Genomic DNA, 23,323 nt, shown 5'->3' on the forward strand with positions numbered 1-23,323 from the left:
GAGTCACTCGAGATACGCTCCATGGCTCGGCTTTTCCCCCCATGCAACCGACTCAACCTGAAGCCGGGCTATATAAAGGGCTAGTCCCGGCTTCGGCTATTAACTTTCCATCCATCCCCAATGATTATTTGGCCCTTTTCTGTGTCGATTGAAGTTCGCGTGCTGTTCATATGGCACCACTTTCTGCTCATGCCCTAGTGCTTGTACTTCTGGACTAAGAAACATTATCTTCAACGCACTTATATTGCTTACGCTCCTTCAACATGGCCATCTCTACCATTACTGCTACGGCGACCGGCCTCTTCATCCTTCTCCTGGCATACAAAATTGTCATATATCCGGTGTTTATATCGCCACTGTCAAAGATACCCAATGCACACTGGTCAGCTCCAATCTCACCTGTCTGGATCATTTGGAAACGATATATGGCCCAGAACAACCGGACCATCCAAGCTGCACATGAACAGCTAGGGCCCATTATCCGGCTTGCACCCTCTGAAGTCTCCGTCAACTGCGTAGATGGAGGCATCAAGTCCATTTATACTGGTGGGTTTGAGAAACATGAATGGTACCCCCGTGTCTTTGGGTCTTTCGGGTAAGCATAGCCCATACAACGCTTCTGGGAGCATACTGATCGCAGTGCTCCGTCTAGAACTGTTAGCATGTTTACTATGACAAACAACAAAGCCCATTCCAATCGTAAAAGGATGTTATCCAACATATACAGCAAGTCATTCTTGCAGTCCTCGCCCCATATCCACCTTATCTCCGAGACAATCATGCTCGACCGTCTCCTACCCATCATCCAGGAAGCAGCCTCTTCTGGCTCACCAATTGACATGCACGACCTTAACCAGGGCCTTACGATGGACTTTGTATCCGCATATCTTTACGGACTGGCAAACGGATCTAACTTCCTCCAAGACGAATCGTTCCGCCGCAGAATGCTCCGTCTCTACCAGAGTAGGAAGCCATTCGAGTTCTACCACCAAGAGGTCCCAAACCTTCTGTCATGGACAAAGCATCTAGGCCTTCGACTAATCCCCAAATGGTGTGACGAAGCCAATGAAATACTCGATGCCTGGGGACTCAACTTCTGCGACAGAGCGGACCAATGTCTATCCTCCACCAAGCCCGGCATTGAACCCACGGTCTACAAGCATCTTAAACAGAGCATTTCAAAGCAGCTCCCACTCAAAGAACAGAACACAGCTTCATATACCAAACTCATCGAGAAACAAAGACTCGACATTGCCTGCGAACTATACGACCATCTCACCGCAGGCCACGAGACCAGCGCCGTCGCCCTGACCTACCTTTTCTGGGAGCTTTCCAAACACCCGGACCTCCAGAAATCACTGCGTGAAGAGCTCCTAACCCTCGAACCAAAGATCCTCTACCCTCGCTCATCATCCTCCAGAGAGCTACCCACCCCCAAGTCGATCGACTCCCTGCCCCTTCTCGAAGCCATCGTAACAGAAACTCTACGCTTGCACGCTCCAATCCCCGGAATCCAGCCCCGCGTCACTCCATCCCCGGGCTGCAATCTAGTCGGATATAGCGACATCCCCGGAAACACCCGGGTAAGTGCACAGGCTTACTCACTTCATCGCAATGCAGAGGTTTTCCCCGAGCCGGAGACATGGCAACCGAAGCGGTGGCTGAAGGATAGCAACACGCCGTCTGAGTTAGAGGAGAGACGACGCTGGTTCTGGGCTTTTGGGAGCGGTGGACGAATGTGTGTTGGAAGTAATCTTGCTCTGCAGGGTATGCAATCCTCTCCTTTCCTCTCATCAACCCTTCTCCAGCAATCCGCACGCAAAGCATGGAAAGAATCTAACCAAACTGCAGAAATGAAACTAGCAGTCGCAGCCATCTACACCAACTACACGACCACCATCATTGACGACGAGGATATCGAAGCCATTGATGCATACACGGTCAAACCGCGTGGAGAGAAATTAGTCTTGAAATTCGAATCAGTAGCTTAGTCCCATACAAACCACACCAATTAACCTTCTCTCTGCACATCAATCTACAACAACCCTCCACTAAACCCAGCCCAGCCCAGCCCAACCCAACCCAACCCCAAACCTACAAAATAACCAAGTAGTAACAAACCATTCTCAAAAAAAGATAGCATACACACATACCATAATGATATACAAATCCCACCCCCGTCCCCTCCCCTCCCTTCCCATCCCACCATCTCAACATAAAATCGAAACACGCAATCCTTTATCGCACGGTACGGTACATACAAGCCCAAAACTCCAAATAGATAGTATTTTCTTCTCCCTCACCATCTTCCACCAGGCAAAGAACATAGGTAGGTATATCGTATGCGCGTGTGCGAACGCTCCGAAAGCATAATAAACCGCAGATAGGTGATTCTTCCCCCCGGGAGACGGAATAAAAATAAACAAATTAACCCAAAACACCGTCCTTCTTCTTGGGACCGACGACCTTGGGATACATTCTCATCAGGTGGTAGTTGATGGCGTTTCTCTTTTCGCTCTTGGGTTTCTGGATGCGGAAATGGGTTGTTAGATATGTATATATAGACGGGATAGATAAAACTGCATTATCGGGATTGTTGGTGAGGAGAGGATACGTACAGGAGCATCCATGCACTGTCTCAATTGTTGCTCGAGGACCACGCATCCCTCTGCGGTGTATCCTTGAGAAGCCCAGCAGCCTGCATTCGAGGCACGTTCATGTTAGTCGGTGATTCATGTATAAATATGCATAGTCCGGTTGGATCCAAGAGTGGCAGGGACTCACTCAGCATGGACGACATGACCGCGACACAGGTGTTCGGCTCATTGTTGTTTGGACGACGGACTCGCAGGTGAGGGATGGTCTGCAGCCGGACGGGGTTGAGACGGGTCGAGACGCCCTTCGGAGGCATGGTTGCAATTGAGGATGGATGAAATGAAGGGACGGACACCGGAATCGAGACGACAGCGGGGAAAACAGCAACGACGCAGCCAAGGTGACGATGTGGTTCCGGAACAACCAAAAGTTGAAGGCTTCGGAGGTGCCAAGACTTTTCGGCGCTTTGCCCGCGGAAGTGGCTGATGTAATCACCGCGGCGATTCCGAGCTGTCGATAAGGTAGTGATTCTACTCTTGTTTCTTCACTTCACTCACATTTCTGGATTTGTTGGATGCGCAGAGTGGAGAACAGACATGAGCAGAAGGCATGTGAGCATCCTTTATACCAATACTGTCGCCCCGATATGTGCGCCGCGGCGGATCACGAGATGCTTCTCTACTGCCAGCGTGCGGCAAAATGCGGCAACTTCAAAGACGGCTGAAGGCGAGGACGCCTCTGAGACACAGAATGAGCGGCCGGAGGAAGAGGGGGCTATGGCCCGAAGGCTTTCGGAAATGACAGAGCAAGCTATGCTGGAAGGAGGCCGGTCCGCGCGCAGAAACATGCAACAGGCGGGGTTCTCGGACGAATTGAAGCAACAGCTGGAGGAAAGAGTGGCGGCGGCGGCTTTCAAGAATGAGTACGTGGCTGCGCACTTTATTCTCGATATGCCGGTATGTTGCATATTGCATGGTGCTTAGAGAGTATCGTTCAGGACTGACAAGTTCCTAGTCAAGCGCAGGCCAAGGGACACGAGATATCGCCGGAGCACAGCCATGGACAGGAACAGAGAACGCCCACGACATCACTCTTCGGATGCTGGATGATTCCAAGAAACGGATGCGCACGCCATATAAAATCCCCCAACCAAAGCCGGTGGACATGCGGATTAGCCCAAAGCCCAAAGCATCCGCTGGAGTGCGTCTCGCGAATGCCAAAGAGCGCACTGCGACGTATACCCTGAGTCAGAATCAAGGAATTTCAGATGAAGAACGTGAAGCTATGCGTCGAGAGATGCGCGAGCGGTTCTCTCCCGGTGCGCGACCTATGCCCGCCACGCTCCAGGGCTTGACGTCGCTCGCCAACGAGCGGATCGAAGATGCGATGGCGCGGGGCCAGTTCCACAAAATAAAAAGGGGCAAGGGTGTAAACACCGAGACCGATCACAGGGCCAATAGTCCGTTCATCGATACTACCGAGTACTTCATGAACAAGATGATCCAGAAGCAGGAGATTGTACCGCCGTGGATCGAAAAGCAACAGGACCTGGCTAGGGAGGTTGATCGGTTCCGTTCGCGCCTGAGGGCCGAGTGGAGACGACATGCGGCACGGCTTATTGCCAGCGATGGAGGATCCCTGGATGCGCAGATGAGACGGGCCGATGCGTATGCGGCTGCGGAGGCGCGGTTGGCGGAAAGGGCCAAGATAGAGCAGGCGTTCCGCGATGGCGACAGTCTGGCGTCTTCGGATGTGGGCATTGCTGGAGGACAGGACTCTTCAATTGTATCTGCGGCCCAGAAGGGCCCAGATGGTGCAACTGCTGAACCACAGGAGAAAGAGCCTTTACCATATGTCTCCCCCCTGCGTGATCCGCAATACATGAACACGGAGCGTTCATTCCTCGAACTCACCGTCAAGAACCTCAATGCGCTTACCCGGACTTACAACCTTCAAGCGCCTCCTGTTGCACAAAAGCCTTACCTCAACCTGGAGCGTGAGCTAACTGCGTGTTATGCCGAGGTGGCCCCAGGCTTGGCTGAAGAGATTAGACGACGTGCCACCGAAAGAGCTCGCCCGAAAGACTCGGGTCCCAAAGCCGCTGGTATCCTGGAGACTTTGAGCACCTCGAACAATGTTCGTGTCTATGAGGAGGACCATTCCAATGGCTACGGATTCAAGCAATTTTGGCGGGATATTTTCTCGAAGAAGGAATAGAGAGTCCTCCTATATAAGAGGGTGTATTGTGTACGATACGACTTTGCGTGAATAGATCTGATATCATCTCCATTGCGCGAAAACTGAACTATCTATGTTTCAAAGTACTGTGAACGCGTTCGTCCTAACAATGTCCGCTTTCGAGATATCCCGCCTTCCACATCCTAAACCAACAGCATTGAACAACCGTCTGACATCAGGCGCGGCGCTGCCTCTGCTTGTATGAAGCGAGATTGCCCGGGAGTTGATGCTCCACCAATCCAGCGTCAACTGATCCATCTTGACCCTCGTCATCCATGTCATCACCGGCCTCGCCGATGGCTTTCATTGCAAGCCAGAAGAACCTCAACCCACGCAATCCACGACCAAGGAAGTACAGCGACGGCAGAGTATACGTTATGTCGACAATGCTTCTTGTGAAAGGGCCCGACGCATGCACAACCGATTCAGTCAAATAGTTCAGAACACACAATCCCATCATCCAAAAAACCATCCCCATGATGATCGAAATCAGGCACACTGAGAACTTTTCCCTAAAACGATTTCTCACCACCGATCGTGGTCTTTCGTCCGGCCTATACGGCGGTTCCTCTCGGGCCAGATGTGCAGGTAACTTCAATGCCGACCAAGCGCAACAATATAAGATGGCAACGACGAGCAGGACCGAGTATACATACAGTTCGTCTCGCATATTATCTTTCTTGGAATCGTTGAATGCCTGCCTTGCGGCAATTGCACTCGACTCGACAGCCCGTTCAACCGCCGAAGCGCTTCTTTTCCACGGAATGATGAAATTATGCCAGGGGATTTTGGGGAATTGTCCCTTGGGCCACGCAGCTTGTGCCATGTCGGAATCGGCGAATGGAAGACGGGAGATGACTTCGACGTTACCGAGCCAGACCTCGTTGATCGCGTTGCCGGGCTTGTCGTAATCCTCTGATTTGACGCCGTGTATTGCGGATAGCTTTTGGCCCATGAAATGATATTATATGATAGTATGAAGAGCGAGTGACTATGGTATGGTATGAACGAATGTGAATTATGCGGGAGGTTGGAAAAGAAAGTACTGTTCCCCTGGCCAGGGGTTATATAGCCTCCATGGTGGTGTTACCAGCCATTGTGGCAGGTGGTCTGAGAGCCGCGACTGCCTCGTTGGGGTTGACGATGTGAGGTCTGCTTGGCTGGTTTGTTCTACAGTCAAAGTATACAACAACCACCTAGTAAGTACTACTACGTAGTACTAGGTAGATGCCTCATCTTCGAAGGAACGACCCTGCGGCAACTCCCTTCATACATTGAGCGGCGTCCTATCAAAATGAATCAGATGGCCTATATAAAGTCCCTGCATCTCACTATCTCATTACTGCCTCTGATGCCAGCTCTCCGCCTGCGTTCATCAATCTTCGCAGCCCAAGGCTAGTCGACCATCCACTGGAATATACCGCGGCTTCCTTTGCTCTCCAAAATAGGCAGTATGGCGGCAGAATTTTCAGCTCTTGCTCAGTCTTGTCTTAGTCTATGGGGTAAGCTCGTGTCATCCGGAGATCTTGCGGCATTTAGCCATGAAGTACCTCATTCCTTTTGGGAAGATGGACTTGGTCGAATGAGTGTCTGCATATCGGATATTGGAGCTCATCCAATTTGGCAGCCATCTCTCCATTCCAGATTACGCGACGCGTCACATATCAAATACGAGGTAAAACGGCACCTACTGCGATTAAAATGGATCCATGATTGCCTGCAAAATGAACTGTTCGACCTTAGCGATGAAGAAAGTGAGAATGGGGGCGAGAAAATGACCGACGAGACAATGGAGACTTATATTCAAGGGCTCTATTACTGCCTACATGACACGATCGATTCACTCTACCAGTTGATCAGGTCAGTTCGCCTGCCGGCGTGTCATAATATCTTCACGCGGGTTAAGAGAGCCGATGCAGCCCACTTCGAGTACTACGATCGACGACACGTCCAGAGCAAATATCCTAACATTTCACAAGCTATTTCTGATCGCCTGGGGGAAGCAATATCTATCCGTCGGGCTGTTTTGCAGTATTACGAACGTCTTCACACAGAGATCAGTGTCATATCAGATGCAGTCTCCATTAGAACCCTGTCCGAAGCAACGACGATCAAACTTAACCAAGAGCCTACCGAAACTCTTGAAGTTGATGCACAGTCTATGATGCCTCAGACTTTGTGTTCGGAGTCCGTGGTTCAAGGAGGTAGTGGGTCAGCTATTCCATTGCCCCCTGCTGGATCGACCTACGGGGCCCCATTTACGTGTCCCTATTGCTTCTTTATCGTGAATGTTAAAGACCAAAACGAGTGGATCGAACACATATTCAGTGACTTGAAGCCATATGTTTGCGTTCTCCCTGACTGTCAAACACCCAATCATCTATACGAGTGTCGCCGAGAATGGTATGCTCACATGCATGATGAGCACATGACAAGCTTGAGTGTTGGCGAGGTTTCCAAATGCCTGCTTTGTGGGTGTGAGGTGACTCCAGGGGAGGTGCTAGAGGAACACCTTGCCAAACACTTGGAAGAGCTGGCGTTATTTGCGCTACCACGGGCTAATGTGACCGACGAAGAGATATCAAGAGATAATCTACCTGTTATTAACGTATTGCGAGGAATCGAAAGACTTAGCGTTACAACTCGAGTCTCAGACGCCATGGCTTACTCCTGAGAACGGGTCAAATTGGCAATTCTAGTTATTTCCGTGTGGCCTATATGGTAGGATCAAAGGTCTCAATACTGACAGGGTCAGAAATAGATGCAGCATAGTTGGAAGAATCCTCAGTTAGAATTTCTGGAAAGTACTGCAATGTTCCGCAAAGCCACTCGGTCAGGAGAACATACACCTAATTCCGGGGTAATTATATCAGAGAGCTCTTACTGCGCGGGTTAGCCCAAGCTCAAGGGTGGTTGCTTCGAACAATGATGTAGAAAACCACCCAGCCAGCGTTCCTTCTACCCTCACAACCGGGATATTTGAAGTGGAAGTTCCTTCGAGATTAGATCCAAATCTCAGAGAATTCCTAAAGCAAAAGATTGATGGGCATGTCGCGTTGTTTACTAATTTTGTCAGAAAAATGTATATGAGATTAAGTTGACCCAAGAGCTAGACAGATGATCTATAACTAAAAACGGAAAGTGCGAAGAGGTACTAAGCATAGTGAGAAAGACCTCATTTTGTCTTTCCCTTTGTTTCATCACATTGTTTTCCGCTCACTCAAAAGGCGGACAAAAGCGTAGGAGACTAGGTACATATGTACGTTCATGTGTCAGAAAAAGAATCACCTTCCCCAGGGTTTTTATAAAACCAAGCTTATACTCGTAGAGTCACGTCTCGTTGATACACAAAGGTCACGTGGCATGAGGCAGTAAAGGATTCTCGCGTCATACATCCTTGACATGAATGAAGATATAGTCCAATTCATAATTTAAAGATAATAAAACTTTAGAAATCTAGATTGTAGTACAGTGTTTGCATTAGCTCCTCATTGTAATGAGAATATGATGACTATATAGATAGGTAGATAGGGGGAAAGAAGAGCAAGTCAGCCATGCAAAACTTGCAGTGTAGTAGTGAAGATAGCCAGAAAACTTTACTTCCCTTGACCAAGAAACAAATGACACAGGTAATGAGAAAGATAGAACAGAAGGGATGCGCTGCTTGTGATAAGCTCCGCTTCTTCCCCCGTTAATCAAGTAACATCCCAATAGATACAAGTCGTAGGAAGAGAAACAGTGGCAGGCATCACTAGCACTAGTAATATCCGAGCAATATGTTTCATAATAGACCTACGTAGACCTACCTATCCAGGAGCCATGCCTTTGTTCTTGTCTCCTATCTCTCGCTCTCTATGTGTTTCCGGCCTTGATAATAGTTTAGCGCCTCCCTGTATTATAGACATCTGCATTAGTTGAGTAGAGTACAGAAATATGACAGGACTACTTGGTTTCACTAAAGACAGACAATGGAAGCAAGTCAAGAGTTAGTGGCCTTTTCGCGTTTGCCTTTTTCAAGCCCCTTCATCAACCACTCATCATACAAGAGCTCCAGAGCTGTTGGTCGGTCAGCAGGGTTCCATTGCAAAGCTTGTTGGAGTCACCGTAGGAACCCATCCTTGTCTTCCTTTCTGATGTTGGCAGTTAAGGATTCGAATGTAATATCAGGAATCGGGGCTAATCTTTTTTAGGTCTCAGACTCATTTCAGAAAACAGAGCTGAGATGGCTTTGTTTACAAAAACTAGGTGGTGGGCAGCCTAGGAGTGCAACCAGTTCTGCAAAATGGATATGATCATCAAAAATCCCATCTGGATTTCTGCCTTTGATAATGTGGAGGAGCTTATAATGTCCTATGCCTCCAGAATATGAATCGAATTAGCATATTTACACCATAATAATAAATTAAACGACTGTTTAACAAAGTGTAATATACTTATAATTATAGTGATATTCCAGATATCAACTTTATAATCCTAGCTTGCTCTTAAAATCACTTCAGGCGCTCTGTAAGGGTTTGGTATAATATCTTTATTATGTTTCTTATTGTTAAGCCGAGCTTCGCTGAAATTAGTGAGAAGTGGTAGTCTGTTTCCAGGAGGGAAGTGGGAGGATATGTAGATTGTATGATCTTGAAGCACCTTTCGTGCTGATGGTGTTTTTATCTTTTCTTTCTTAAAGTTAGAGAGTGTCTCTGGCTTTGGGGTGGGAAGAAGCAGATTCTCTAGTTGAAGATTTATGCAAGTCAGTCTTTGAATATTGTCAGATAGGAAAGTAATACATTATTTGTGTGGACCACCCCAGTTATAGAATGTAAAAAGTTTAACACAACTAGTAACTGTCGGATACAAACTTTTATATTTTTAAGAGTTACTGTTTTTCCCGGAATCCATTCCAGCAGCTCACTCGCGCTTATTTTCAAGGATTTATGAATGAGACAGATATGTTGACCGTGGGGATCTGTGATAATGAAATGATTGAATAACTTTTGAACAAATCTTTTACCTGGATGTTCGCCTTCCACTGAATTAAATAATAATAGATCTTCAGTTCATCGTCTCTTTTCTCACCTGTCATGTATACTTTTAAAGCAACATAACTGAAGTTCCTATATCCCATCATCAATAAAACCCCGCAAAAGGTATAGTTGATGATTAACTATACTCACACCAAGTCACAACCAAACCATACAGTGGAAGTGACTCCATAGCCTAACTTGGCTAATACTTGATATCAATTGTTAAGCACTTCCCCCTGTTGTATTGGATAATATTTTTAGGCTTGATATAAAGGTAGAGTCTCTTCTTCAATACATAAAGATGAGTTAAGTAACTTGAATCCAGAGGATGGGAAACTCCGTGGCACCGATGTCCACTGAGCAGTGGATATGGCTGTTTGTTGTTGATAACTTCCAGGACTTTTTGGAAAACATAACGAGTTACGAGAGGTAGAGAATAGTGGTCGCTTTGAGGCTAGCCAGTTCAAAGAAGCCAACCGATTGCTAGAGAGTCTTGAAGATTGGTACATTGGGATCCCAAATTAAAACTCGATGATCGAGGTGGTAAGTAGACAGTCCCTGGCTGGAGGCGAGAAAGCCATTGGCGGATCCCACGGGATGATGGCCTGAGGCAGAAAATATCCTTTTGATTCATCCAAAGTAAAGGATCGACTTTCCTGGATCAAGGCAACAGAAGCACTCTGGAACCCCCCCCCCGTGAGAGTCAAGATAAAGGCTCAATCTTTGTAAGCATCGGACGAAAAGAGTGAGCGAATTGATGCGGTGATGAATGCCGATCTCAATACTTTGATTGGGAGTGACTCTAAAAGCCAGTTCCATCTAGGTACTAGTATACACGGCACAGATTGGAGGGCTGGCCGCCAGTGGTCAACCGCGCGATGTGACCAAGAGTGCCGTGCATGCAGCCCGGCGCGTAAATTGACCAACGACCGGCGAGGGACGGCGTGCCGACCACCACCATCACGCTTCACACTTCCCCATCACAATTCCCCCCGGCCTGTCAATATACCGCTGCCCCCCTCTTTCTTCCCCTTCCTCCATCATGTCTTTTTACCCGTGCAAGGATTTGCAGTCTCGAGAGCAATCCCGACATGTCTGCGGGTGCTACTTAATCACCTCGTCTGCAGTACCGAAATGCCCTATCTGCTCGTCTTTGCGCTTCTCCCCCGCCTCATTGCTGCTGGCTCAGTATTCCAGGAGCAGCCAATTCTTGTCCCTCGAAACAGTTACCCCATCACTCCTGACGTGAATGAATCGCTCCTTGCCATCCAGATCGGAGGCATTGTCGGCGCATACGTGATCTTCGTTGCCGTCCTTCTCTCACTGCTCCTCTTCGTGGGCCGCCGTCTGCGACGAGCTGTCCTCTCCTCCAACTTCTCTCTCCAAGTAGAGATGATGAAGCCAATGAATCCACCTCCCAGCATGGATCCAAGTCCCGTCACCCCCATCTCCGTCAACCTGCCCAGCCCGGGCCCTAGAAGCTTCAGCCGGTCCTGGAGCAGCCTAGGCAGGGCTCCTCGCTCCCACATCTCAGGGACCACCAGTGTTGCCACCATCGACGAGACGGTGGTGGCATCCGACCGCCAGCGAGCCCAAGAGGACCTCGAGATGCTGTACGCAGCGGTCATGGAGCACGATGCACAGAAAGAAGCCGCCGCCGCCGCCGCAGCAACAGCCCGGGGCGCCAACAAGGACTCCGAGGACGACGAAGCAGCAGCAGAGAAAGACATTCCCTCGCCAGACAGTATCCCAACAAACCCCTTTACAGACCGTGCCTCCCACGTCTCCTCTGGCCCCGGCTCAACCGTCAACAACTCCCCATTGAGTCCACGAGCCAGCTCACGCCTATCCCGCATCTCCTCTCTCTCGCTCTTCAACCTCAACAAATCCCATGACAAGAACCAGCAAAGCCAACCATCTACCCCAAACACCAGCAAGCTGCGCTCTCCCCGTCCCTTTCCTCTCCGCAAACTCTCCATCTCCTCCCCCGTCGCCCCCCCTCCTACCCAACAGACCACCCCCCACTCACCCCTAGACACTACAACCCACCCCGACCCCCAGTCCCCCCTCTCCCAGCAGCAGTTACCATCACAGACACAAACACAAGCACAACCCCACCTCCTCTCCCTCTCCCCACTCCCCGCCTCGACACCACCTTCTCCCGCCAAAAATCCCCCGGTCCCTCCCGCGGCCCCGTCCCCCCACCACTAACCCTAACCACTCCAACAAGCAGCGGCCAACAACACGGCCGCAGTCCCTCCTCCTCCCTCCCCTTCCGGGACGCCTACCCACTTCAAAGCGCTCCCGCCACGAAACTCACCGTGCTGGAACGGCCCCTGAAGCCACTCAATGGGCCCAGGACAGGCCTGCCCACGCCATATAGTCCCTACATGCCGTTCACTCCAGTGACGCCCTTGACGCCCAGCACGATGATCACAAAGCGTCAAAGACGCAGAGCAGAGAAGGAAAGTGGTCTGAAGGTGTTGAATGAGGATGATTTGGTGAGAGATGATGGGGATATGTGGGGGTATTGACCCCTTTCTTTTGGAAATGGACTTTCAGAAGGGGTGCTTGCTAGAGAGAGTGTGATTGGATTACCATTTAGGGTTCGTTCATGATTGTATGTATGTAGTTATGCTTGGTTTGGTTTGATTTGCAGTGATGGCTCGTGGATATTCATCACCATTTATTTATGTGATTATGGGTTATGTTATGTTACGAAGTATCTACTAAGTATTTTCTACTAAGTATTTATGCTGCTATTCTTATTCAGACCTTTTCCGCCTTCTCTTTCTCTTTCCGGGAATCACAGGCCTTAGTAATATTTATGAATTATACCCACTTCACTTACGAAGTACTAGGCATGAGTCAATTGGGAATGGAGTCATGTACGGAGTACTGCAAGGAGGAAGGTGAACTGGGTAGATGGATGACTGGTCAGGCAACGAGGCATTGAACTTGCTGATTGGTGGGAATGCTACAGTATTTCAAAAGATGGAGGACAAATGAAAGAAATGAAGAAATGAACTCTGGTTCCGCTCAAGAAATCAAAGTCTGGATATCAATGGCACACCCCACAATAACCGGCCAGCAATTACGAATCCGTGCCTCCATCGAGATCGCAAATAAGTACAAGAAGCATAAGTTGGGTCAAGTTTAGAATTCCTCCAAAGTGGTGCCGACGCCCGTTTCGCGCGCCAACCGCACCAGATCGCCGCCCGTGACCAGATCCATCAGGCCCATGCCCACGCTCTTGAAGATCACGTTGCCCCGCTCCACCCAGTCCCGCAGGCTTTTCCCGTCTTCGCTGTCGCCCTCCCGCGACGCCTCCCGCACTATCAGCAACTCGCCCAACTCCACCACCTGATGCGGTCGGATCCCCGCCTGCACGATCTCCCCCGCCTCCTTCAGCGCCGCGTCCAAGCTATCCACTACCACCACTCCGCTCCGCTTGACATGTTTGTGGAAATGCCGGTGTGAGCTATGCACCTGAACCTCGTCCCGCAGCAAATCGGGCGGCAGCTCCGTCATGTGCGGCTTATATGAGCCAATCGCGCTGATCAGACGGCCCTTCCGCCGCCCGTCGCGCGAGGTGAGGATGTCCGCCGGGAAGAGCGGTTCCGTTGACGGCGTGCAGCAGAAGATCGCGTCCGCTTTGAGCAACGCATCGTGCAGGATGCGCTTGTATTCGACAAAGTCTGTGCTGACCGCCGAGAACTTGACGTCCCCGCGCCAGCTGGCGTTCTCGGGGGCGTAGATATCACGCAGCAGTTCGGCCGCGCGATCGAATGATCGGTTAATAATGTATACCCGCTTAATGCCCTCCCCGCGCAGAATCAGGGCTAGCCGGATATGCCAGTACGCCTGCTTCCCTGCGCCAAAGACCACCACTGTGCGAACTCGCTTGCGTTTGTTGAGGGTCATGGTGGCGGTCAAGGCGGTGCGGAAGGGAGTGAGTTCGTGAGCATTAATCAAACCAAAAGGCATGCTCGTCTCGTCGAGAAGCGTCACGCTTCCTTGGGGGGATGTATCGCGGGTGCCAGCGGCAGGCCAGGCACCCATGGTATTCGACAGTCCAGTGTCGATAGGTTGTTGGTTCACGCAGCCGGGGGCAAGGGATTTGCTGCTGGAGGAGGGGGAGGAAGAACCGGTCTCGGCGTCCTCGTGGGAGGACATGGATTGTTCGCTGCCTTCGGAGGAGATTGACGACATGGATTTTCTTTGGTTGACACGGATGGAGGAGGCTTGGGAGACCGGAGGCAGGTCCAAGGCTGGGTCGACTGAGCAGCCGGCCTGGCCATTATCTTGCAACGAGATCATCTTCATGCCCAAGGTGTGGCCTGTACTGGCAGGCATGAACAAGGTGGTGCAGCCATTCTGGCGAGTGATGGCTGTGCGGGTGGGCTGATAGGCAGCAGCGCAACCCTTTTCCTGGCTACCGGTGGAATAGTCGCGAAGAGCATTGGCCAAGTTGTGTTGGAGATCGAGGATCTGGTCGCGAGAGAGCGACAGCAGGAGGGAGCGGAGCTGCGCTTGGGAGAGGATGGTGAGCGGCATGAGGACGAGGGATGGCGGACGATGGCCGGAGCAGCGGAACGATCGGGGTATTACTATGGGTATATATGGTTATAGATAATAGTGGTACTAATAGACTTCTTGGATCTCAATGGCTGGATCGGTGATAAGACATGGCCCGACGGACAAGGAAAAGACGAACGGCGGAGATAAGTGGACGAGCGAGAGGTGGAGGAGGAGGGGAGATTGGCTGCTTAAGAACAAGACCCGACGCAAGCGGGCGGCGGTGGTCTGGGCGAGCGGACCGGATGACGACAGTCGAGCCTCGGCGGGGCGTCGTCACTGGAATTGAGAATTGCGAGTCAAACGATGCGGGATTTCCCCTATGAACGACTATTCCTCTGCCCGGCTCACTAGTCCTGGGGATCTATGTCCCATGGGGGTGGATGGAAAAGGTGAGGATCACCGCGGACATATCGGACGGCCAGTCGGGGAATTCGGGATGACGCTCTCTCCATCCGTTGCCAGTAGTGTCACCTAGTCACTATCTACTACTATAGTACTAGGGAGATAGGTAGGGCCTGCCTCCTGCAGCCTGCACCAGCCATGAGGATCAGTGCATCGGCCTGCCAAGCCCTCCCCCCAAGCATTGGCACTCGCTGATAGGTAGCTTCCCGGCGGTTCTGGCGAATTCGATGCTATAAATACGGGACGCGACGGTACAGGGCCACCGGCCACCCCCCCCTTGATGCCCCCAAGTGGGGCGGTGGGCCCCACCACCCACCACCACCACAACGGGAAGGCACCACAAAAGCAAGCCCCGATAAGTGCGCCGGCAACATTCGATAGTGCCTGCCGTTGTGTTGCTTGTCTGGCAATAATTTCCTGCCACGGTCTATCAAATGGTCGATCCATTGATTTGGGAAGCGACGACTCAACCAGAGTCAATCACCTTCCCAGCTAGCCACAACCTGGCACGGTGATCATTTGTTCCATGTTTTGAACGGTGCTCAGTATGCGTCGTCATCCATTATCCCATTGGAATGGATCTGTGGTTTCATGCACCAGCACAGACTCATGCATCAGAACTGACCTGGCTGATCCCTTTGAGTCTGACATCCTATCTATTTTCTGTGCTGTTTTGTCGAACTTTTCTTTTTGCTTTCCCAATTGGACTTCTGGTGTGTTGATTAGGAATATACACTATCGGACGGTGAGATAAATATAACAACTACTACAAAGAGAGATGGAATAGTTATAGCGAATGGTAATATCCTGATCAATCAAAAAGCTAGTTATATGATAGTACAAGAACGAAGTACTATGCAACAGTCCCCAGTCTGCTAGCCACTCCAATCTACCGTCCCGCTCAATATTAGGCAAAGGTCACACAATCAGATCATCGTCATGTTTCTTCCCTTCATACGTCTCCTTAACCTTACGATCGTCATCAAGCTTACTCTCATATGTCTTGACAACTGACTCGGTCCAATCCCAAATGTCTTCAACAACAGCGAAGCAGCAAGATGGCCATTGCGTTCAGCCAGCTTGATAGCCCGGATGAATTGCTTTCGGTCCTTCTTCAACGAGCGCTTCATGTCAATCCGTCCATGCTCTGCAGCATCTTCTGATGCTGTTCGTCCGTATTTTTGTGCTCGTCTAACATTGACCTTGGCACCAACTCCAAGCAATTTGCGAGTAACTCCCAGAAGCCCACTCAGGACCGCGAATTGTAAGGCGGTTATGCCACCATAGGCAGCTGGACCATTGTTGACATCTGCGCCTCTTTCTAGAAGCTTATTTATGAGGTCGATATCTCCCTTGTGTGCTGCGAGAGCCGACTGCAGGAGAGCTTGCACAATAACAAACTGTCCTGCCTCAACTGCCATTTTAAGTACTGACTTCGGTTCCAAACTCGAGTAAATTGAAGGATCAGACGATCCCCTCGGATTAACTCCAGCGTCGAGCAAGGAGGTAACCAAGGGAGAAGACCCTTGTCCAAGGCAAGGTCCACTGCAGATGGGACTCGAAGTCCTCTTAACGGAACTCGGTCGACCAGGTACTGAACAATTTCATCATACCCGTCTGCTGAGAGCCACACGGCTTCTTTGAGAACACTGTCGGCGACAGGCCCTCCATGCTCAATCATGGCTTTTGCCAATTCCAGTTTTCCTCCACGGATGGCAGTTATTAGCGGATTCATACGGTCCTCCGTTGCCTGAAACTATGCACCAAAGATTTCATCGCTCTGCTGCTGCGTTGCCCGTATCGAAGGCACCAAGCCAGCTTCTCATTGTTTGCCTGAGCGGCATTGGCCAGATTCGATCTTCCATATTCAGCAGACTCCTATGCAGAGTTCCAGCCTCTGCTAAATACCTTGCAGTTTGCAAGTTTCCAATCTGAGAATTTGCGGTCCCTAAATCATACGCTCCACCGTGCAGTAATCTGCTGATCAGCTCGGGGCCCCCTACCTCTATTGCTGCTCCAAGCGGTGTACCAGGAGAACAAGACGCATTGTCTTTATGATCCAGCTGAATGTAGTGTTGCAACAGCTGAAAAGTAGATATGATATCACCCTGGAGGATAGAACTTCCCACATAGCAGAAGAAGACGTTAGATATTTGTCTTTTTTTGATGTAGCAACTTTTAACGCTGACTGGGAACTCCGATGAATGTTGACCTGGGCGTGGTATGATATCAATAACTTGGTCATTTGGTAGAGCGCGGAGCCTACCGTCATTACGCATTCCAGGGGTGTCAATAGAGTCATCATTTCATCCAACACTGCGATATCTGAATTTATGCCAGACCTCAACAGCATTTCGACAGTAGGAAGATCCCAGATCTCAGAGCACTTCCAAAAATCTTCTCGGCCGCAGCGAGTGCGGCCAAATTGACAGATCAAGAAGCCATTGAATACTGTCAAGCTTGTTTAAGCGGAACTCTCGAAACAATCCCATGATCAAGTCATTCTCATTGCGAACGCCCCTACAATTGGCATTACCGCGTGGCGGAATGTTGTTGGAGAGCTGATAACATATCAGCTTGAAGCATTCTGGGTGCTTGATTAGATTCTCACTGCGAAGGAGCACTTCGGATGATGTATAATGCTGTCCTTCATATTCCTCCGGCATGATAGCCCTCAGGCATATGTCTATACCTGCTGTATTGATACCATGTCGAACATATCCTACGTGAGATTTCGATGGAAGTCCTCTGACTAAATCCAGACTAGAATTTGTCCCTCAGGAGTTAGTGTGAGTGACTCTGCAGTCGGCACAGATGTCACGTATTCTATAAAATCTTGTGAGCTCTTGCCTTACAACGACTTCCTGAAGACTCTCCTTTCTGTATCTTCTCTGGTGGATATCGCACGCTATACATGCACACATCGCTCTCGCGCTTTCTCTTCCGCAGCATCCTATTGATGTACTCCCACCTCTCCAGATTCATATTGTATACCCCGAAGTCCCATCCCTTGAACGCATTCTCATATTGCTTCTTACTGCGAAGGATCCTGTTAATGTCTTGAACGAAGGACAAGAGCAAATGTGGAATATCGCACCTTTCCTATAAGCCTCGCGTCGCTAGAGTATGTCTTTGATTTCTTCCAATATAGTGTAGCTTCCCTTATTTTAGGTAAAGGCACTGGATCTCAGCCTTGTGAACCTCCAGGATGAGTCCCCCATTGGTGCTAACAGTTGAGTTCAGGTTCTGTGGGTGGGTTTCAATGGAAAAGTATCGGGTTAGATCAATTCAACAATGTAAGAATAAGCAGGCAGCCAAGGTGGGCTGGAAAGACCGAGGCGAGGACAGAAAGGAAAGATGATGAGATGGGGCAGTTGGGACGGGGTGAATGTGTATGCCCGACAAGGCTAGACTCAAACGCAAAGTGTCAATGGTATTTGCTGATTGATTACTGCCAATCCTTTCTCCATCCGCAGTATCCTCCATCAGTTCATCTAAATAGATGCCAGGTTCTTCGGTGTAGGAATTAACGGCTGATCGCTGGCTCTCATCAGTTGGCTGGACACGTCCTGACACTAAACACCACTACTTAGATGCTAATGGGAGTGAGGACTGCCTACCAGCAGGTGTGGCTAGAATAGATGCAGCCCATTGGCTAGCTGCCACAATCTCCGTCGCCCGACAACTCTATTATGCAATTGGTCGTACTGTGGACGCTGTGCCACTCCAGCCAGGCGACCTTATCCTGCAATGGCCTGAGTACTGCCAGTGATAGATAAATACCCTAAGAAATCCGAGCGAAACTGTTTCTTCTTTCAATCCTTCCAACAAGATCGACTCAACTTTCCTAGTACCGTTCACCTGGTGCTTGAACTACCAAGATACTCACTTGTATTTCATTCTCAAGCCCAACAACACCACCTACCAAACAGATGTGTATACTTCCACCATCTCGCCCATGGAAGACCACCTTCTCCGATCCCCGGGAAGCTTGTACCAAAACATGGTTCAGATGTCTACGATCCATGGAAACAACCTGGCAGGTCTTTGTCCAAACAGCGAGTATCCGTCCACGGACCCAACCGACCCCTTTCGACATGGCTTCGTACCTACTACCCAAGCGAACAATGGCAACATGGAGGGACACCACTCCGTCTATGATCATATGCCAAGCTCTGGAACTTATCAGCCAGTCCAACAGCTAGACATGGCTGTTCCTGTTCAGATGCCACAATACGACGTGACAAGATCGCGTCATGTGTTGCAGCAATTCCCATTTCCCGCCCAACTTCCATCCACCAACGACAGCGGCCTCATAAGGAACCAAGGCAGTAGCAATCGAGACCAAAACAGGTATGCTATGTGATCTCTCTTGAAGCTCACCGATAAAAATCCTTAGGCTAATCGCTTCCAGGCACCAACGCCTCGACTCTTTCCGATGTGGATGGTCAGGATGTCACTATGACCGCCCTTTCCGCCGCAAGGTAGACCTTATGCGTCATATTGAAGGTCAGCATGTATCTCCAAGCTCATATAGGTGTGCGTGGTGTCAGCGGACATTCAACCGTAGAGACAACTTGGGCGAGCATCGGCGGAGAGTTCATGGTGTGTTTGGCCTCTAGATACTAAGCAAGGGTAAACGCCGGACGGATAATTCCGCAAACGTGGCGCCAATTTCAGCTAAGCCTGCTTGGTTGATATATATCATCTCGTTCGCTTCTCTCGGGTCTCTTATGTTATAGCCGAGCTTTTCGCACAACGCTATTGTTCTTTGACTTTCAGTCATTGGTGCCCGAGATAGCTAACAGTAACTCGGCCATTAGGACATATTCAGTGAGCACTAGCTAAAGTCTGCTTTGACGTTTCTTCTGTAATGCTGGGACCCCGACAAGCCATAATTCCACGTCGTGGTGGATTTCAGTGGTTGGGACCAGTCCGACTCCGCGACAACAGAGATGCTGAGGAACCGGAACCGCAAAGCCAGTCCATATGGTGGAGAAGAGAGTAAGTTTGTAGGTTTCGATTAGAACCCACCCATCGTCATTGAACCAAAACGGTTGTCCCATGAATACATCATCTCAATTTCACGGGCCAAGCAGTCAGCTTCATTCTCCAGCGATCATCCAGCTCACCGGAGGACAGATGCGCCCCATTACATACTGACTAATTGTCAGCATAGACAGGAATTCACATGATACCAGGCACGTGCAGTGCGCCAGTCTGACACATTATTTCTGCTTAGCAGCGGAGTGGTTCGTCACGACAGCTGTAGAGTCCTTTGCGAGCAATGATGCAATGTCATCCAGCCTGGTCGAGACATACGAGCAGAGATACTGTGTCCAATTAACACTCCTTGGATAACATAGATATGCTAAGGAACGGGTTGGTGTTGTTGATCATCCACACCATAATGTTTGGTGAGCATGACTTTGTCATCAATAATGGGAGATAATGTAGTCCATCACCTAAGACTATCGTTCGCTCTATCCAGCTATATTTGGTCCGTTCGTTAGGAGAGCTCTATTGCGACGAGAGTCTCCGTCCCTCGAAGGGAAAAGGGGATAATGTAAGATATCCTAATGGATACATAGTAGACAGGTCTTATCAACCCTGCCGGAAGAAGTAATTCGGTGGGAAAAGAGAGAAAGTCATGGTCTGCTCCTGGTTCGGAGTGTTTTTATCCCCGCTTGTGTACCTCTTCACATATTGGCAATTCATACTATGCCACTGTGCTGAGAACCTCAGCTGGACAGTGGGTCCTTATATGGTGGGTACCCAGATTGATGCGGAGGACGAAGGCTATTATGGCCCTTGAGCGAGTCAAAAGACCTGGTTCAGCAAGCGGAAGCTCGCACCTCAAGCACTGGCAGTTCGTTGCGAGGGAGACTGCTGTAGGGGTGTTCCTTGAGGCCCGATGGTGAGGGGCGCAGAGAAGCGGTGCCGCGGACCGGACCTGTCAGGCACCAGGCGACGCTAAACTCGAATAGTCACGGGCCGGTGGAGCACTCATCTTTCCCCAAAAGGGAACTATGATCTCCTCAGGCAACCTGCACCGACGATACATTCATCACTGAATCAGACACAATTGTGTAGATAGTTCTAGACAGGTCGAATCATCACGTACGCTTCATTCCAGATCCCGCCAAATGTCACAGATACTTTACCCAGCCCCCCCCCCCGCCTCAGCGTCACCTCCGTAGCATTCCTGCTGCGCCCACATTCTTCGCGCGATTTGATCACGTCCTCGCCACCACCGGGTACCATCGGTTGACAGTCTACTCAGAATGAACCAGCCAGGTGATCACACGCAATAGTATTATACTAGGCTAGATATACTTTATCATAGATACATGACCATAAATTCATTGAGCAGTCTGGTAGGATCAGTAAATTACCCAAGCGGAAGAGGAAAAAGGTAAACAAGATAAACACCGAATGGAAAGAACGCCGCCGTGCCATGCAATAACCATCACCGGTAGGGAGGACATGATTCTGTGGTAGAATGGGTGTAGAGAGGAAGGGATGGGTATTCGGTGGGGAATAGGTAGGGTAACTAGTTAGTAGTGCTTTTGTCATCAGGGATCATCAACTCTGCAATGTATAGTGCCAACAATGAAATGAGACAGAAAAAGTGCGGTTCATCATCATCAAGTCCAGCTCAATGACGCCGTCCCCCCATGTACGACCCCGTCGCGGAGGCCAGAAACCGTGCCACGAAGCCAGGGTGGCTCTGCCCATGGCCATGGCTCGGGGCGTGTCGCAGCTTCTTGCTCGGTTGTGAAAGGTCCTCAGCCTTAGAGTCGAGGAGCGGAACATAGCTGCTGCTCAGCGATGGGCTGCGGGCAGCATCCACGACGTGCACCTCGTCCATGCTGGTGATTGAGCTGGAGGTGCGCAGGCTGGCGGGGGTGGCACCCCGGGAGCTTGGAGCCAAACTGGACGCGCAGGAGCTCAGCGATGGGAGGGTTTCGGCGCGAGAAAGGCCAGGAACATCCCGCACGGACGGTGGGGAAGACACCGAGGACACCGAGGCCTGGCTGCGCGCCGATGGACGCCGGCGTGGCGGGTACGGGCGGTACCGCTCCGACTCCGCTAGGGAGGCTGGGGAGGCGCAGTGCGAGCTGACAGAGGACATGGAAGAGAGCGAAGCAGACGATGCTGGGCTGGGGGGCAGACGACGGCGCGACGGTGACTCGGCGGCCACCCGGCGGGCCTCGAGTTTCTGACGGCGGAGTCGGGCAGCCAGAATGTCGGCTGAGGCATGGAAGCGACGCCAGTCGCGAGGCTGGCGCAGCTGGGCTTCTCGCTGGGCCTCTCGCTGTCGCTGCTCCTGCAGCTGTTGACGCCGACGAATGGGAGCCAGGAAGGGCTCCAGGTGGTTCAGAAGGTCAGCCTCTTCGACCCGGATTTCCCAGTCGAGCAGGAAGAGCAGCTGACGCTCCATCAGGTTGACTTCGGGCAGCGAGAATCCGAAGCCCTCGTAGCCGCGGACAGTGGTGTAGCGGGCCCAGTGCTTGTTCTTGGGACTGGAGTCATTGAGGTTCTTGGCTGCCAGGATGAGCGAGGCCAGGAAGATGCGGTGCACCGTGCAGCGCATGCCCTTGGCCACCGGAGGCAGACGAGCACGCAGGCGCGCCAGGTACACCAGCGAGGTCATCAGCGTCGGCACCTGCACCTGCGAGCGGGCGACCAGCGATGCGATGAAGACCTCTACGGATGGTAATGGAGGCAGGTCATCATCCAGGGGGGGAGTGCTGGGAGGCGTGGGCTGGCCATGCGCGTGATGGGCCGTCACATGCGGTTCGCAGCGGATGACCTGCGATGCTTGCTGGGCCAGATGAGCGATCATGTCGCGCGAGACAGGCTGAATGATGAATTCATGCAGCGCCGACCGTTCAAGATCCATGGTGGTGGGTGATGTGAAGCTAGAGTAAGGAGAGCAGGGATAGGCGGCCATGTTGCGGTGGAGGAAGAGGAGGATGGAAGAAAGGGAGGAAGAGAGCTTCGCTGGAGAGAGAAAGCAAAAAGGCTATGCCGAGAGAACCCCAAGGATATAGATAGGTAGATAGAGCAAAGAGCAAAGAATGTGAGTCCCGCCAGCAGGAAAGGAATGTGTGTTGTCGTGTCAACACTCAAGTAGGGTGGTGAAGATCTCTATGGCGATGGATGAATAGGCTCAACTCAAAATAGCTCTGAGACACAATTGAGACAGCGAAAGGACTAGCCGGTCGGGTTTGGCCACAATGACTGGAGGCGGGTTGATTCTGGGGAAATACTGAAGATTAAAGAAGAATGAAGAGAGAGAGACAGGCTGGCAGGGGAAAAAAAATACGACCGGATGGATGGTGATGATGATGGTGGTGATGATATTAATGATTGACCTCGTGAAGAATGCATCCGAGCCCGAGGGACGGGGCTTGATATAAGGGCCTCCCCGCCGAAGGCTGGAGCTGCAAGGACGGCGACGCGCATTGCATGCATTCACTGGGCCA

The 23,323-nt window shown here is 50.7% G+C and overlaps 12 protein-coding genes across 12 annotated transcripts; 5 read left to right on the top strand and 7 right to left on the bottom strand.

Annotated features, from left to right (window-relative positions):
• Positions 1 to 30: 30 nt before the first annotated feature.
• BO94DRAFT_506611 (cytochrome P450) lies at positions 31 to 2,045 on the top strand. The gene is made up of 3 exons (XM_025609579.1): positions 31 to 595; positions 653 to 1,767; positions 1,852 to 2,045. Exons 1-3 carry the CDS (start codon positions 264 to 266, stop codon positions 1,989 to 1,991), a joined length of 1,587 nt encoding a protein of 528 aa, XP_025472318.1. The 5' UTR covers positions 31 to 263; the 3' UTR covers positions 1,992 to 2,045.
• A 153-nt stretch (positions 2,046 to 2,198) lies between these two features.
• On the bottom strand, positions 2,199 to 3,010 carry BO94DRAFT_571137 (mitochondrial 37S ribosomal protein mS37). The gene is made up of 3 exons (XM_025614856.1): positions 2,785 to 3,010; positions 2,619 to 2,698; positions 2,199 to 2,526 (listed from the first exon to the last, which is right to left on the bottom strand). The coding sequence occupies exons 1-3, from the start codon at positions 2,909 to 2,911 to the stop codon at positions 2,428 to 2,430; spliced, it is 306 nt and encodes a 101-aa protein (XP_025472319.1). The 5' UTR covers positions 2,912 to 3,010; the 3' UTR covers positions 2,199 to 2,427.
• A 181-nt stretch (positions 3,011 to 3,191) lies between these two features.
• BO94DRAFT_454678 (DnaJ family domain-containing protein) lies at positions 3,192 to 4,812 on the top strand (the record flags this gene model as incomplete). Its single annotated transcript, XM_025607615.1, has 2 exons — positions 3,192 to 3,551; positions 3,610 to 4,812. 2 exons carry the CDS (start codon positions 3,192 to 3,194, stop codon positions 4,810 to 4,812), a joined length of 1,563 nt encoding a protein of 520 aa, XP_025472320.1.
• Positions 4,813 to 4,910: 98 nt separating this feature from the next.
• BO94DRAFT_129988 (uncharacterized protein) lies at positions 4,911 to 6,037 on the bottom strand. The gene has a single exon (XM_025605631.1). It carries the CDS (start codon positions 5,786 to 5,788, stop codon positions 5,009 to 5,011), a length of 780 nt encoding a protein of 259 aa, XP_025472321.1. The 5' UTR covers positions 5,789 to 6,037; the 3' UTR covers positions 4,911 to 5,008.
• Positions 6,038 to 7,532, top strand: BO94DRAFT_129987 (uncharacterized protein). The gene has a single exon (XM_025605630.1). It carries the CDS (start codon positions 6,287 to 6,289, stop codon positions 7,505 to 7,507), a length of 1,221 nt encoding a protein of 406 aa, XP_025472322.1. The 5' UTR covers positions 6,038 to 6,286; the 3' UTR covers positions 7,508 to 7,532.
• A 1,400-nt stretch (positions 7,533 to 8,932) lies between these two features.
• Positions 8,933 to 10,507, bottom strand: BO94DRAFT_562250 (uncharacterized protein; the record flags this gene model as incomplete). Its single annotated transcript, XM_025614276.1, has 8 exons — positions 10,144 to 10,507; positions 9,999 to 10,056; positions 9,855 to 9,938; positions 9,612 to 9,828; positions 9,328 to 9,552; positions 9,267 to 9,306; positions 9,070 to 9,153; positions 8,933 to 9,009 (listed from the first exon to the last, which is right to left on the bottom strand). The coding sequence occupies exons 1-8, from the start codon at positions 10,355 to 10,357 to the stop codon at positions 8,933 to 8,935; spliced, it is 999 nt and encodes a 332-aa protein (XP_025472323.1). The 5' UTR covers positions 10,358 to 10,507.
• Positions 10,508 to 10,982: 475 nt separating this feature from the next.
• On the top strand, positions 10,983 to 12,382 carry BO94DRAFT_552451 (uncharacterized protein; the record flags this gene model as incomplete). Its single annotated transcript, XM_025613599.1, has 3 exons — positions 10,983 to 11,529; positions 11,590 to 11,908; positions 12,082 to 12,382. The coding sequence occupies 3 exons, from the start codon at positions 10,983 to 10,985 to the stop codon at positions 12,380 to 12,382; spliced, it is 1,167 nt and encodes a 388-aa protein (XP_025472324.1).
• Positions 12,383 to 12,550: 168 nt separating this feature from the next.
• On the bottom strand, positions 12,551 to 14,891 carry BO94DRAFT_530294 (putative proline utilization protein PrnX-like). Its single transcript, XM_025610649.1, has one exon. The coding sequence runs from the start codon at positions 14,403 to 14,405 to the stop codon at positions 13,005 to 13,007; it is 1,401 nt and encodes a 466-aa protein (XP_025472325.1). The 5' UTR covers positions 14,406 to 14,891; the 3' UTR covers positions 12,551 to 13,004.
• Positions 14,892 to 15,649: 758 nt separating this feature from the next.
• On the bottom strand, positions 15,650 to 16,428 carry BO94DRAFT_130095 (ankyrin repeat domain-containing protein). Its single transcript, XM_025605634.1, has one exon. The coding sequence runs from the start codon at positions 16,250 to 16,252 to the stop codon at positions 15,758 to 15,760; it is 495 nt and encodes a 164-aa protein (XP_025472326.1). The 5' UTR covers positions 16,253 to 16,428; the 3' UTR covers positions 15,650 to 15,757.
• On the bottom strand, positions 16,428 to 17,427 carry BO94DRAFT_130081 (uncharacterized protein). Its single transcript, XM_025605633.1, has one exon. It carries the CDS (start codon positions 17,108 to 17,110, stop codon positions 16,604 to 16,606), a length of 507 nt encoding a protein of 168 aa, XP_025472327.1. The 5' UTR covers positions 17,111 to 17,427; the 3' UTR covers positions 16,428 to 16,603.
• A 1,126-nt stretch (positions 17,428 to 18,553) lies between these two features.
• BO94DRAFT_130073 (uncharacterized protein) lies at positions 18,554 to 19,564 on the top strand. The gene is made up of 2 exons (XM_025605632.1): positions 18,554 to 19,184; positions 19,246 to 19,564. Exons 1-2 carry the CDS (start codon positions 18,790 to 18,792, stop codon positions 19,451 to 19,453), a joined length of 603 nt encoding a protein of 200 aa, XP_025472328.1. The 5' UTR covers positions 18,554 to 18,789; the 3' UTR covers positions 19,454 to 19,564.
• Positions 19,565 to 21,489: 1,925 nt separating this feature from the next.
• Positions 21,490 to 22,737, bottom strand: BO94DRAFT_455460 (cyclin family protein; the record flags this gene model as incomplete). Its single annotated transcript, XM_025607658.1, has 1 exon — positions 21,490 to 22,737. One exon carries the CDS (start codon positions 22,735 to 22,737, stop codon positions 21,490 to 21,492), a length of 1,248 nt encoding a protein of 415 aa, XP_025472329.1.
• Positions 22,738 to 23,323: the final 586 nt, after the last annotated feature.

Source organism: Aspergillus sclerotioniger (assembly GCF_003184525.1).
Source record: "Aspergillus sclerotioniger CBS 115572 chromosome Unknown BO94scaffold_2, whole genome shotgun sequence".
In the NCBI taxonomy this organism is placed as follows: Eukaryota; Fungi; Ascomycota; class Eurotiomycetes; order Eurotiales; family Aspergillaceae; genus Aspergillus; species Aspergillus sclerotioniger.

Excerpts from the sequence above, each read along its gene's own strand:
- BO94DRAFT_130081 (XM_025605633.1), bottom strand. The coding sequence starts at position 17,110 with ATGCGTAATGACGGTAGGCTCCGCGCTCTACCAAATGACCAAGTTATT.
- BO94DRAFT_129988 (XM_025605631.1), bottom strand. The coding sequence starts at position 5,788 with ATGGGCCAAAAGCTATCCGCAATACACGGCGTCAAATCAGAGGATTAC.
- BO94DRAFT_129987 (XM_025605630.1), top strand. The coding sequence starts at position 6,287 with ATGGCGGCAGAATTTTCAGCTCTTGCTCAGTCTTGTCTTAGTCTATGG.
- BO94DRAFT_506611 (XM_025609579.1), top strand. The coding sequence starts at position 264 with ATGGCCATCTCTACCATTACTGCTACGGCGACCGGCCTCTTCATCCTT. Across the intron at positions 596-652 it reads CGTGTCTTTGGGTCTTTCGG|AACTGTTAGCATGTTTACTA; the intron begins GTAAGCATAGCC and ends TGCTCCGTCTAG. Across the intron at positions 1,768-1,851 it reads AAGTAATCTTGCTCTGCAGG|AAATGAAACTAGCAGTCGCA; the intron begins GTATGCAATCCT and ends ACCAAACTGCAG.
- BO94DRAFT_571137 (XM_025614856.1), bottom strand. The coding sequence starts at position 2,911 with ATGCCTCCGAAGGGCGTCTCGACCCGTCTCAACCCCGTCCGGCTGCAG. Across the intron at positions 2,699-2,784 it reads GGTCATGTCGTCCATGCTGA|GCTGCTGGGCTTCTCAAGGA; the intron begins GTGAGTCCCTGC and ends CCTCGAATGCAG. Across the intron at positions 2,527-2,618 it reads GACAGTGCATGGATGCTCCT|AAACCCAAGAGCGAAAAGAG; the intron begins GTACGTATCCTC and ends TTCCGCATCCAG.
- BO94DRAFT_130095 (XM_025605634.1), bottom strand. The coding sequence starts at position 16,252 with ATGGCAGTTGAGGCAGGACAGTTTGTTATTGTGCAAGCTCTCCTGCAG.
- BO94DRAFT_130073 (XM_025605632.1), top strand. The coding sequence starts at position 18,790 with ATGGAAGACCACCTTCTCCGATCCCCGGGAAGCTTGTACCAAAACATG. Across the intron at positions 19,185-19,245 it reads AGCAATCGAGACCAAAACAG|GCACCAACGCCTCGACTCTT; the intron begins GTATGCTATGTG and ends AATCGCTTCCAG.
- BO94DRAFT_530294 (XM_025610649.1), bottom strand. The coding sequence starts at position 14,405 with ATGCCGCTCACCATCCTCTCCCAAGCGCAGCTCCGCTCCCTCCTGCTG.